Source organism: Cydia pomonella, chromosome 26 (genome assembly GCF_033807575.1).
Source record: "Cydia pomonella isolate Wapato2018A chromosome 26, ilCydPomo1, whole genome shotgun sequence".
Taxonomy (NCBI): Eukaryota; Metazoa; Arthropoda; class Insecta; order Lepidoptera; family Tortricidae; genus Cydia; species Cydia pomonella.
Genome location: NC_084728.1, coordinates 5446604 through 5461065, shown reverse-complemented (window position 1 = coordinate 5461065; position 14462 = coordinate 5446604). Strand labels below are relative to the sequence as shown.

At 35.6% G+C, this 14462-nt stretch overlaps 2 protein-coding genes across 8 annotated transcripts in view; one reads left to right on the top strand and one right to left on the bottom strand.

Moving 5' to 3' along the window:
- The window catches only part of LOC133531948 (WD repeat-containing protein 7), a 163443-nt gene that overhangs the window by 39315 nt on the left and 109666 nt on the right, over window positions 1-14462 (top strand). The window lies entirely within an intron of this gene.
- LOC133531953 (cuticle protein 1-like) lies at window positions 2134-11935 on the bottom strand. Its single transcript, XM_061870403.1, has 3 exons — window positions 11784-11935; window positions 3656-3919; window positions 2134-3005 (listed from the first exon to the last, which is right to left on the bottom strand). The coding sequence occupies exons 1-3, from the start codon at window positions 11793-11795 to the stop codon at window positions 2835-2837; spliced, it is 447 nt and encodes a 148-aa protein (XP_061726387.1). The 5' UTR covers window positions 11796-11935; the 3' UTR covers window positions 2134-2834.

Genomic DNA, 14462 nt, shown 5'->3' with positions numbered 1-14462 from the left:
TCGGCGGCCGATCGTAAGATCAGGCAGATCGTGATCCAAGGCATATCGTGAAACGTGAAAATCTTTGTTTCGTTCCTTGAGTCGACGGAGCCCCGCTACGTGGGGCTCCTATTTCTGGACAGCTTGCCCTTCGGGCATCAGAAACAACCTAACCAACCTATCTATTGCTTTAATGTGATTATAAGTATCATTAAATTATGCAGGAACATTTCGATCTTTTATTTTACCAGTTCTACAGCATGATTAATTTATATAGTCATGCTAAATTGCAGCCTCTAGCACTAACCACCATGCAGCAAAGGCTGTCAGACAGACAGACAGACAGACGAACATGGAAAAACTATAAGGATTCCTAGCTGACTACAGAACCACAGTTGCCTGCTGTTATTGGTGGACATTTGTCAGACATTACGTTCCTCGTGTATTTGCCAACTCTGAATAATATATTTTTTAGAAATAGAAATATATTTGTTTGCGTGAAATGTGGTACAACGAATTAATAGATGGTAACATTTTGTATACGTTCAGCACATCTCGCCGACAACATGGGTATGCAAAGTGTTTACTTAAATCTAAATATTATTTACATAATTAACATTATATTTACATTTACTACATAATCATATCTACACATACACAATATCACAATTATTACAATAGCCTCAGAATAATCAAAATTCATTAAATTACAAACTACATTTAAATAATTCTATAATAACAATAAAATTCATAATAAATATTAAAATAAATGTCTACGTCAAATTAAATTAAATACCTAAAAAATCATTATTTGAATAAAAACATTTTCCTAATGACTATTTTTTATACAGCAAAACTTAGTACGATATATGGCCGGTTATACAAGTCTGTCAGGATATCTCGTGTTAAAATTGCACCTTTCAGTTTTACAAACAAATGTGGGTGTGTTTTCATAAACCTGCAAGTTTCAAAGATATATATTGAAGGCAAAGTCAGCAATTTAAGACTAATAAAAAGAGGTTTCTATGGCGTGCGAGGCGGTACACCACATATAGCTCGTACGCACTTCTTTTGTGCAATAAACGCTTCTAAACAAAACATCTTTTTGTATCATTCGTGTTTCCCCACAGCAACAGGCGTTACCTTAAAACTGAGGCTACATACCCATGATATGCTGTAAGAGCTATATTAAGCAATATTTAGTAATCTTTGAACTTAATATAGTTAACATTTCAAAACAAAATGTATATTTCTTATTTGCCCGCCCTGTACTAGCAAAATACCGGTTCAAAACCATTAGCTATCTTTGGTAAGATCTGGTTGCAAGGTCCTTTAATGGTTTTATTAAGTATTATGCAGAAATCGGGTTTTGTCTCTGGTTGGTTGTTTTTGGCCTTGCTCTGTTTTAGGGTTCAATCAAGCCATTTAACTGGACAGTCCTGTTTTCTTTTAACGGACGTCAAAGTAAGAATTTTCTACGCATATACTTATAACTGTGTTAAGATTATAATTTGTTGACTTCATAATTTCATATGCGCAAAAAAGTGACTTCATTATGTGCGGCTTAATCTAAAACTTATATGTTTAGGATCTTAAATACATATACAGGTTCGATTATGAAGAGCTGGGGCGAGATTTATACTGAACTGTCAAAAATATCATATAAAATTCTTGAATTTACCATTTATATCATAGTAAAAAGACCATTTCAAATTCCAATTCGTGAAATAAAAATCGTATAATGTACCTACTTTACACTTACTTAATCTAAATGGGAATTCACCGTTTTGACGAGTCCGATACTTCGGAGAAATACAGTCGGCAATAAAAGTGTGTTTAATGTATTTTTTTGTATGAAATATGAACTTATTCTTCTTATAATGCTGACGTTTTTTAGTTATATATATATATTTTTTTATACTACGTCGGTGGCAAACAAGCATACGGCCTGCCTGATGGTAAGCAGTATCCGTAGCCTATGTACGCTTGCAACTCCAGAGGAGTTACAAGCATGAGAGGAGTTATGTTTCATTTTGTAAATATCTTGCTTGTAAGCAAATTACATATCTTTTCTGCGTTATTATTTCTTACTAGGAGCTAAGACTTTCTTACTGCTCTAAAGGGTAAGGGAAGAGGATAAATAAAATGTCAGAATCGTCTTAAAAATGTGTATTTATTTACACTTTGGCAGTGATGGCATTATGGTATCTACAAAGAGAGTTACTAAATGAGACCGTTTGTTTTCCGTTGAGCATCATTGTTTCCTATCAGATCCAGTTCGCACGTATAACTAACCAGAGAAACATGAACCTTATACACATTGATATAAAGTATATTCTACATATAGACTCACCATAGTCCGGTTTAAGCAAAGATGGGACTAGTACTCAAATTGCGAATATGGTGTAGTTTACAATGATTTGAACTTTATAAAATTGCTATTAGAGTTCAGTTTTGAGCTCCGCTATAAACACACCATAATTTGATCAGGAATAAGCTATAAAAGCCTTTATATATTGTGATTTTTATTGCGATATAACCGCGCCATTGACAGCCACGTATCTAAATGACTATATCGCTAATGCATTGAGATTTTCGAGTGTGTCGAAGGCCTAAACATAATTAGGCATTAAAACACTCGTGTGGTCCCTTTATGAAATTCACATCGCTTGTTTCATAAACCCACACTCGTATTTTAATGCCTTTACTTATGTAGCAATCACATAAACTATATGATGTATCCTACAGCGATGTGGAATGAGCTTTATAAAATTCTTTCAGTTGACAAATCCTTTAGAATGTTTAAAAAAAACATCCCAAGGCAATTTCCCTGGTTAGGTACACCGTCAGTTGTTTTACCACGCGCGCAGAGCGGCGCCATGGATGCCCAGACCACCGTGGAGGAGGGGGGCGCCCCAGGCGGCGACGGGGCCGACGGGCGCGACGTGGGCGCCCCACAGACCGGCGCGGGCGGCGGCGATGCCGTTCAGGGCGGCTGCTTGCGATTGGGCGGCGGCTACGACGTTCTGAAATTCATTGAGATGTGTTTAGGGGGTTTCATTATCCCTTAACTAGTTGCTAGTTAGTTGTTTTTTGGGACCCGAGCTGTTTTTAATCGTGGAACCATTTTGTAGATTTCGGTTATTAGAGCTCCGCACAAAACTTCGCGGAGCTCTTATGAGGTCACTTCGAACTTGAGAATCGGTTATTTTTTTGATCACGTCAGAAATATTCATGTCTACTTGTTTGGTGAGGTTTCTTTGAGAACTTTATCAGGCGATTTTTTTATCGTGCACGTTACGTTTAGTAGTTTGACGGAATCCAAACATTAAAATTAGCAATTTATGTGTTAAATTTTAAATTTTGTTATTTTTAGAGCCAAATTTGCCTTTGGGAAACTTGTTCCCACTCTCATTTTGGCCCATACATGGGAAGCAGCCACGCCGTTCCATTAACTTTTTTCCGTAAAAAGTACGGAACTCTCGGTGGGCGAGTCCGCACGCACTTGGCCGGTTTTTTTCTTTCATTCTTTTCTAGCATAGTGAAATGGAATGGCTATTTAGTTTTAAAAAGTTGCTACATATAGCAACACTCGAAGCGAAATTTACTAATAAAGTAACCTTTTCCAACACATTTTAGCAACTTGTCTCGTGAGAAAAAATAAATAAACATTTACCTGGGAAGCGGCGACGCCATTCCAGTAAGCGTTCTCATTGATGTCCCTAGAGGCCTCAGCCGCCTGGCGGACGGCCTCAGTGTTCCACTGTACAGCGGCCTCGTTGGCCCTCAGGTTGCCTTCTATCGCCGCGCGCGCATGGTCCTGCGCGGCGACGGTAGCGTCGATGGCGGCCGCTTGCGCGTCGCCGGCGTTGATGCCGAGATGTGCGAGGGGCAGGATGGCCGAGGCCGAGGCGTAGCCGAGGACGGCGGCGAAAGCGATCTGGAAGGGAAAATGGTTGTTAAAATTTCTTATACTTGTTGATTTTAAATAGGATCCCATATACAGCGTGAAATTTTAATCACCGGTCATACTCTGCGTAGGGACTTTATAGGTCATACTGAACAACTTTAATTTAATGCCGAAATCGTGAAAAAAAAAATTGGCTGTCCCATAGAAATCAGCGGCATCACATCAGTCGGAATGTATGAAATAGCCAAATTTTGTTTCGCGATTTCTGCATTGGTCCCATAATAAAAGTTGTTGAGTATGACCTATAAAGTCACTACGTAGAGTAAGAACGGTCGGTAAAATTTCTTCCTGTATATGATCATAAATAATAATAAATAAATATTATACGACATTATTACACAAATTGACTAAGGCCCACGGTAAGCTCAATAAGGCTTGTGTTGCGGGTACTTAGACAACGATATATATAATATATACATATTTATAAATAATTAAATACATAGAAAACATCCATGACTCAGGAACAAATATCCATGCTCATCACACGAATAAATGCCCTTACCAGGATTTGAACCCGGGACCATCGGCTTCATAGGCAGGGTCACTACCCACTAGGCCAGATAGGTTGTCAAATCATTACTCAGGCAAACCCAAAGTGGGTTAACATACCTGACAGTTTTTACGTCAGATTTAGTACGGGAACCTTGTAAGCGGACTAATCACAAAAACCTATTATCCCTTTTCCATGCATTGTAGTACGATTTAATGACCACATACGCGCCAATAGAATTTCTACCTTAGTAATCAGATTTAAAGTACAAATTAGATTAGACTCTCGGGAAATGTGATTTGTCTTCAAAGTTGAATTAAATTGTATATATTTGGATTTTTTGTATATTGGCGCGTCCCAGAAAAGGGTAATGCAGAAGTCTATTAATACAAGAATACGGTTATGCGAACTGAAGTTTGTAAATCTTCTGCCAATTGGCCTGATTATATTCCTAAGAATACCTAATAACGAATTAACTTGAAGTACATTTTAACGAGATCCAGTAAGAATTTTGTTCAATACGTCATAAATGGTACGGAACCCTTCATGGGCGAGTCCGACTCGAACTTGGCCGCTTTTTTTTTTATTAAGCCACCAATACAAGGGCACCAATAGTGGTCAGAAACAAGATAATGAAAAAAAAATTGACCCACGCTTTACTTTAAATTAACCAAAATGACTTCTATTCTGATAAACACTATTTACTCAATCTCATCTAAATTGAAACCACTAATCTAATTACCAGCTAAAACGGAAACGCGTTCATAAATATGTAAGCATTTGAATCACATCCGTTCGCAATATCCTTCTGTGTTAATTATTACGCTACAGTAGCATTGCTGCTTCCTTAGCTCAGTAGACCGTTTAATCAGTTCACCTAATTGTCTGTCTGTGTATTGTGCTTTGTGGATTTTTATTGTTTAAGAGCACCCGCTAGGTGGCGCGGGTGCACGGAGCGGGCACTCGCACGCGGGTGCCATTGTAGGTAGAGTCCGTCGCATGCGTCCGCGCCAAGCAACGCTCAAACTTCAATGTTTTTTTTCCTTTTTTTTTGTGGAACGTACCATATTACAATCTATATATTTTATATACAGATGTCAATCACAGTTAAAAATCAAGGATGATAAACTTTGGCTAACGTTGGACTCGAACCCACATCTTCATCATGTTCATGACGGATGGGCGGCTAGCGTAATTGGTAACGCATTGGACCGGAGAAAGATGTGGGTGGGCCAGAGTTGATGATCGTTGATTTTTTCATTGTGATTGACATCTGTATATACAATTTATAACGTTCATACTGTTTTTAGTTAACCTACACTTTAAAAATACACAAATCTAAACCATATACACCTACCACACGAAATACTAGGAGAAACGGTAACATACTTCCAACCACTTCAATAAATACCACATACGCTAGTAGACAGTTTGTTTTTAAATCCAGTAAATTATACAATTTCTTAAATAAGCACTTAAATATACATCATTTACCATTTTATGAATGTAAAATAATTATAACAGACTGGCTTAAATGTAAGAGTTATTATGATACAGAAAACTTAATTCAAAATATTTTAGGACTTTAAACACACACACACACACACAGGCACACACGCACACACACACACACACACACACACACACACACACACACACACACACACACACACACACACACACACACACACACACACACATGGACTTGCAAGTCCATCTTCTCATTAGGTTAAATTAATCTATAAGCAATTACTTTTGTTAGTCTCTGATATGTTAATTTTATCTTTTTATTTCTATTTAAATTTTTAAAAAATTGTTCTATTACTAATTAAGGAAGAGCGGTGCCTCTTAACACAGGTATTTGTTACTTAAAAAGAGGCGCCAACACTTACAACTGTATAAGTAATTCTTAAACAGAATAAACATTTTTTCATTTTCATTTTTTCATTTTTCACACACCCGCTCTGTGTAACCGCACCAGCTAGCGGACGACCTGCATGGTATTGAATTGGTTTTTTCATTTCTAGTGGAATTGGAGTGAAAACCACTTCTTATATGCCATTTTATTTATTAAATAAAACTCTTGAAATTGATTAAACTTGGATTATTAAAGTTCAAATATCGGAAAATTTAATTCCTTTTATTGGCTTTATTTAAAAAGGTCATTTTTAAAACCATTATTTAAACTAACTAATATTAAATAATCAGTCCACATAGAGTAATATAAATAACATAGGTAAAAAACATTATTTCCCCACAGGTTTTCAAAACTAGCTTGCGAAAAGACCCTATATATTATTATTTAAGGCGTTAAACCCCAAAGTGTGTTAAAGAAATACACTGTTATTAACATTATACTTGTTGAAACGTAACCAAATTTCGATCAAACCAATCAACACATCAATCAATACCTAAATCCCAATCAAATTTATGATAATCGAAGTCCAATACGTACAAAAAATAACCCAATTTCGGCGAAGAATCCACTGCGATGTTACTACATAAGTTAATAGGGGAATTGCATTATGTGGCAAAACTGCTTTGCATTGCGCTTTGATTATTGGTTGCAGTAACGCGAAGATTGTTTTAAACGCTCCCAAAGGAATCATTATAGTCGCAGTTGAATTATTTTTATAATCAGGACTTATTGTCAAAGAAACTGAACCATGGTAACCCGTCGTTCAGTAATATGTGAATAGTATTGTGTCACATGGGAGCAAAATGTAATATTTTCAGTGTGGACGAAGGGAAGGATTCAAGTGTTAGCGCCCAAGGTGGAAATCGTTTTGCTACCATGTGACATACTGCTTTTCACATGACCAACACATAAAAACACTGTGTCCTAGAACAAATAAATGCCACTTTGATCCCTCCTAGCTGGCTAAAAAAAGCCTTTCCGAATAGGTGATGTGAAAATTATAATTACAGCAATTCTTGTTTTTTTATTACGACAAGGTGCAAATTAAAAAGATTAATTGATTGAATATAATATTGTGGGTACAAATAAATATTTTTTTACAGATTAGATAAGAACCAAATGGGTTGCTTTTCATGAACGAATGAATGAATTCATGACACGTTTATTTTTTGGAATTAGCACTATTGCAATTATCTACTGTTAATGAATTTTTTATACTTGTTGCTTCTTATAATCACCTACTCTATTGTAAATTATTCTAATTCTAACCAAACTTAGAGCGATTGCGCTGTTCGCGTTCATAAAAGCATAAACATTCTTTGTCTGATGTCTAAATTACTGAAATAATTGTTTTACAGGTGATTATAATCCTAATTACTCGAAGCTAAAACGCTAGAATGCCTTGCACATTTATGCTTCTTAGAGCCACACCACACTAGCGTCTTCTGAGCGTCGGCGTCTAGTCAGCGCTATGGAAAATGGCGTTGCTCCGCAGTCGCGCCAACGTTGCGTCGAGCAGCTGCCATAAAGTTTAGAGTTGACTTGACACCGAAGCTCAAAAGACGCTAGTTTGGGGCGGCAGGTCTCTCTCGTTCCGTTGTAATGTTACATATGTCCTTCTTTAATAACATGGTAATGGCAAACGATTTATTTTAAACACGTATTGTTTCCCAGAAAAGGAATGTGACGAAATCGGACAGCTGTTGAACCTGTGGCAATGGCCTAAATGTGTTTGCTCTGGTTTAAGCCCGTGATATTTTATCTAAAGCCGCATTTAGACGATGTAAGAACTTGCATGCAATATTCGATATATTGCTAACTACAGAGTACAATGAATTCAGCCGTCCAAATACCGCATTTGACGAAAATCGCATGCGAGTTCTTGATCCGTCTAAATAGGGTTTTAGATAAAAGTAATCGCGGATACTTAGTAAAAGAAATATCTTTGTATTATGTCACTACCTGTGAGTTTCTATAATTGGCTTCCTGTATCTACTATATTTTTCTATGTTAATGTCACAGCTGTTGGATCTCCAAATAAATAAAAATAAAAATAAAATAAAAATTTCAAGCTATAATTAAATGTCTCTAGCGTTAATACCACCTCAATAATTCAAATCCTGCCAACAATAAAATTGAGACTTTATTAAAGAAACCAAATCAAAATCGTCAAAATATAACCTGGTTTCGGTATCTGCCGTCAGAAAGTTTCTGGAACTGCGAAATTTCCACATTGAAAAAAAAATCGGGAATTTGACATATTTTTGTAATTTGGGGATCGAAATTTTCCGTTTCCAAAACGAAAGTTTCCTTAATTTTTACCTATGAAATTTTCTGAAAACTTTGCTAACTTTTTTGCAACTTCCAGCCACTTGTACGGTGATTGTAGTGCCTATAGATTGGTCAATTCCTATAGATAATAACAGCGTCTGTAGAATTGAAGTTATTTGTATTTTTGACATAAAAATATATATTTGTTTACGTTTTAATTTTAAGTGTCATTTCGTTCGTGATGTATTTTTTTCTTTTGTATACAGCCAACAACCCTATTGTGTTAATTGCGCTTTTTGTTTTTTTTTGTTCGTTGTACAGCAACGACAATTCTTTGCCATAATAAACGATTTTTTTTTATAAAAAAACGCGCGTACACATGGGTATCACCGGATAGAACTATTCATGTCGATATAGAATATAACAGAATTATTTTATTCGTAAACACAAACAAGACAAATTACATAATACATATAACAAAAACATAGAAAGTATAAAGTGCCATTTAATATGATATTTTTTCAACCATTTTGTAAATATGAGCTTTCTTGAAAATTATTGTAGGTTAAATATGGCCGGGATTTTGAACTGTAATTTTACGTTAATACATATTCATATACATACAAAGTCGTGAACGCACCGAATTCGTTAGTCGAAGTTACGTTATGAGTAGTTGAACCTGCGGTATTCGAAACTGCGTAACGCAGTTTAGTGTTGATAACGTTTATTTGACAGGAGCGATTTTTAACGTTGCCGCATCGGTAAATACCGTTGATGCAATGCAAAATTAAACGAACTGGTTAGTTAATTTTAAAAAGGTCTTATTGAATATTGAAACCGAACTGTGTTATTCTTATGAAAGTTAAGGAAGCGAAAGAGGTATGGCAGGAACCTAGCAAGTGGAAATCCGGTGTCTCTGCCTACCCCCCCGGGAAATAGGAGTGATTATATGTATGAATGTTCTGAAATACTAGTGTCTGCTCGCGACTTCCTCTGCGTGGGATGATGATGACGATTGTTAAATTGGTTCAGCGATTTAAGAGTGAAGAGGTAAGAAACAGACAGATTTACTGTCGCATAGGGATCTAGTCAAGTCACGTATACGTATAAACATATAAAAATAAATGAGTTAATGCATCCCAGGCCTACGAATTTGGCCGGATGAGTTCGAATGCTTATTGGACTAGGATGAGTCTTGAATATTTTATACATTTTTGTGTCTCGTACTAAAATTTGAAAAACAGAGGGCCTACCCCCACCAGGGGTCACCTAATGACGGACCGCCGACCTGTATTATTTTTATACTTATTTAATAAACTGAAGTAGAAACGGACCGCGCTGGTCATTTTATTTTAAAAACCGGACTCCTGAAGAAACTAATTGGTGACTCTGTTCGTCCGTTTCTTTCGTTCGTTTTTATACGTATTGTTTCTTTTATAAAGATTTAAGAGAGAGTGTCCTTTAATATGGAGGTATAATTCTCTTTAAATTACCTAAAAGCTCCTATTGTCCACCGAATCGAAACTTAACGATTGTTCTAGACTATTACTGGTTCTATTCCTAAGTCTAGGGCGTGGTCGTTTTCGCAACAGACAGTTGGAATTGTCGCGTAAATTCGTTGTCATGTTGCAATGCATAAGGTGTACGATTTAGATTAAGGCATTTGTCTTTATAAATATACGCAACTTTTAGTGGGCTTGTAATTAAATTCCCGTTTTATATAACTTTTCTAGATTCTATTCAATAACCGTTATTACGAGTACCTAATTGAACACGTTGAAGTTTTGTGGAACAAGATACAATAGATAAAATATGCAGTTATATTATACTAAATCTTTTATATTCTGCCTAAAACTAATACTGCACCTATTTTGACGTGACAACATATGGAAGTGCCATTATAAACGTCATATTTTGTTGAACAGTTACTTTAAAAAATTGCCACTTTCATTAATTTATTCAATTTTTTTGTGTTTTTTCGACTTAGAATCACTAGATAAAAAAATGTCCCAGAGTTTTGTTTTCCTACTGTGTTACCTTTTCCCTATATACTTTGTATGGCGGTAACAAAAAGGAATAAGTTTTATCACGTTAATATATCCCTCGGTCAATGTGGTTTGAAATATTTATATTTTTTAGGTACCTATTGAGAAATGCTCTATTTGTCACCAGTTGGCAAATACAAAAAGACATCGTAATACCAAAAAGACATATCTCCACTATCGGTACAAAAGCATTTAAACTCTTTAAAGATATATTACTCCTTTCGATACATTTTATATGCGAACATCGTCGCGGGTATGAACGACCTTCACATACAATTGTCATTACGCGACCATAATAATCTTTATTACCGCCTATTAAGGTCCAGATTCGATTAATCCGAATGCATTTAATATATGGCAGCTGTCAATTTAAACGGCCCATATGTTCTTTATTCGAATGTTTATTGTTATTGAAGAGGAAATAACGATGTAATTGTTTGATTGTAACGGTTGTAAATAAATAACGAGTTATGTTTAAATAGTGAATCGTAAAATGATTTAGTTACTTTTTTATGTTACTTGTAATGCGATGAATTTAATGTACTTAACAATTAAATAAGATAGTATAAAACTCAAGTTCATATTATTTTAAAACTAATCTAAGTATTTAATAGACCGGTTCTAAGCATTTAAAATAGGAATGTCACAAATGTAACGAACTTGATTGACAGATTGACATGTGTATAAACTACTTAACATAATGCAAATCGTAAACAACACTACATCAGTTCCGAAATGTTTTTACACCTCATATTGACAATGCAGTAAAAACAGTTTTTATGACACTATTGAACAATATGCAAAAAATGATACAAATGTAACCTTGCCAAATCAATTAAATGTACCTATGTATTTTTTTAGACATCCAAAAATGATAATAACAGCTTTCGATGTAGCAAGGTTTCATCCGCATTAGACGTAAAATGATAACGGAGTACTGGCCACTTTGAACACTTAAAAAAAAACACTTGTCAAATTTACGCGGGAAAATTGGAACGCGTTCGAAAACGAGCGATTAAAAATTTAAGGGTGCGTTCAGGTTTTCTGTTTAACTTTAAATTTCGTAACCCGTTATCACTTTTATTTGTTTTTTTAAGAAGGTAAATTTACCAGAAATCTCATCTTGCACTTCTTGTCAGACTGCTAGATAGCTACTGAATGCTGTCCAGCGGTGCGTTGGGTCTTTTATACGGGCGTTGCTGTACAGCTGTATTGAAAGTGGCCAGTAATCAGTGCTACGATAAAGTATCTTTTTGTGGGTATAGGAAGGGCTAGAGCTGATTGTAGGTATTAGTTTCCGTGTTCTGTATATAACTAATTAGGAATTATAAGCGGATTGATAATGATAACTTTTTTCCACAGAAATTAATTATGAAATCAGCCAATACATAATGGTTTTATGATTGTAATAAAAATTGCAAGCTTAGTTATAGTTTAGATCCCCAATAAGGTTATGTTCTTGAAAAAATCAGAGGGTCAGTAGTAAGAGTAAGAAGTGAAAAATACACAATAAAGTATGTATGGAAATCAGGACGCTAACACGTAATTCATGAACGCTTTCATACCAATTTTAGTAAAAATTTAGTTAAACAGATTTGTGGATCAAAAACAATTCCATTTTAAGGAACTTTCTAAAAGGATTAGAGAGGTCACCAGTGACCGCAGAGCTGGCAGCTTCTTCGCTCAAAGAATTAGTCTTGCGATACAGCGAGAAAATGCTGCTAGCATCTACGGCACCATGCCGCAGGGGGATAGTTTTATTTTATTTTAAGTCTAGTTTTATTTATTTTTAGATCTAGGTTTTAAGTTTTGTAGTTTAGTTTTTAGTATATTTACCAAATAAAAATAATTATATGGTAAAAAAAAACCAATTTAATTTTTTACCATTAATCTTATGAGCAATATAAGTAATCAAAATTATTATTATTAAGGCTAAAACGTAATGACGTGAGTAATGATTTATGCTTATTGACACAACAGCGTTTCATTCATGAGGATGACACTAAGACCCATGCCTGTCCTGTTATCCAGGTTTTAGTAGAAAATATACCTCATTTCTTGTACCTAATAGATTGTACGCGACAGCGGAGCGAAAAAAATACATTAAAATCAAATTGTACGCCATGTAGGTATCTTAAAACAGGAGCAACCATTACGAAAATTTGTAATACCAAAAAAAAAACCGGACAAGTGCGAGTCGCACTCGCCCACCGAGGGTTCCGTACTTTTTAGTATTTGTTGTTACAGCGGCAACAGAAATTCATCATTTGTGAAAATTTCAACTGATGAATTTCTAGCTATCACGGTTCATAAGATACAGCCTGGTGACAGACGGACAGACGGACGGACGGACGGACAGCGGAGTCTTAGTAATAGGGTCCCGTTTTACCCTTTGGGTAGGGAACCCTAAAAATTATGTAGGTAAATCAATTAAACGGTAGGTAAATTGGCGACCGGTCTGACCTTGTGGGTAGTGACCCTGCCTATGAAGCCGATGGTCCTGGGTTCGAATCCCGGTAAGGGATGGATTTATTCGTGTGATGAACACGGGTATTTGTTCCTGAGTCATGGGTGTTTTCTTTGTATTTAAGTATTTATATATTATATACAATATCGTTGTCTGAGTACCCACAACACAAGTCTTCTTGAGCTTATTGTGGGGCTTAGTCAATTTATGTAAGAATGTCCAATATTTATTTATTTATTTAAATTTTTATATTATTTATTTTTCCTTGCCGCCTCTAAACATTGACAACTCTGCGCAAAGGCATGTACAAAGGTGCTGATCCGATGGGTGGAGCAGGAAGCTCTTTTATCCAAATAAAAAACTGTCGCACCTCGCGCCCTGACATTTAGAGCACCACTCAACATTACCGTCGACAGTGGCGCTACAGCTCATGTGTCAAGCTAAAATAGTACCGCGAAATGTTGTTCGAATTTTCACCACCGGCAAAGTTAAGTTGGTTTTTGGGATGCACTTGTTTTTTCGTGCTGGTTGATATTTCAGCCAGGATGTGTTTTTGCAATCTTCGACGGTTGCAATTTTCATAAAAACCGCAAGAAAAAAGTAGTTATCGTTAAGTCCAATACCAGACCAAGAGTCAGACCAAGTTAACTCTGCACCTACTTCGCAAGCGACAGAGTGTCGAATTCCATCTCAAACGTCAAATTCCTATTAAATTATGGTGTTTGTAGTAGCACCACCACACTTTGTGCCTGCTAAGTTTGTTTAGCCAGAGACCAAAGAATGCACTCGTTTTTTTTTGGGTATTTCAGCCAGGATGCTTATTTTGAATTTGGAAGGTTCTCGAATTGGCTGTTCCTTTAAACGAGATTTAAGTCTAACTTTTTGTTCCATATAGTTTCAAGTGTACATGGCATGCTCGTTAAGTTTTCAAGCCAAGTGCTACGCCAAGTATGGAGCGTTCTTACTTCCAATTTGTGCAAAGATACTGTGTTCAGAGTCAGGATTAGCATGATTCTATTGATTGGTGGCGTTAATTTCATTTCATTTCATTTCATTTATTAATTGCATTCCATGGTACATACAGATGTTATCTTAAATTAAATTTTTACAACATGGACCCTGAGTAGGGTATTGCAAGTTAACCTTATTAACTAAATCCTTAAAATTACCTTAAAAAACATATTATTATTATTACCAATTGCCTAATATCTAAATTTAGTAGTCTACGTATAATAATTCCGAAAATAATTTAAAATATATTACAATCATTCGTTTTAATAGTAGTTATTCAATGTAAATAACTAAAATAATAATACGGATTA

Bases quoted from the DNA above. Each gene is read 5' to 3' on its own strand.
- LOC133531953 (XM_061870403.1), bottom strand. The intron at 3,006-3,655 runs GTAAATGTTTAT...AATGAATTTCAG, and splicing joins ATGGCGTCGCCGCTTCCCAG to AACGTCGTAGCCGCCGCCCA.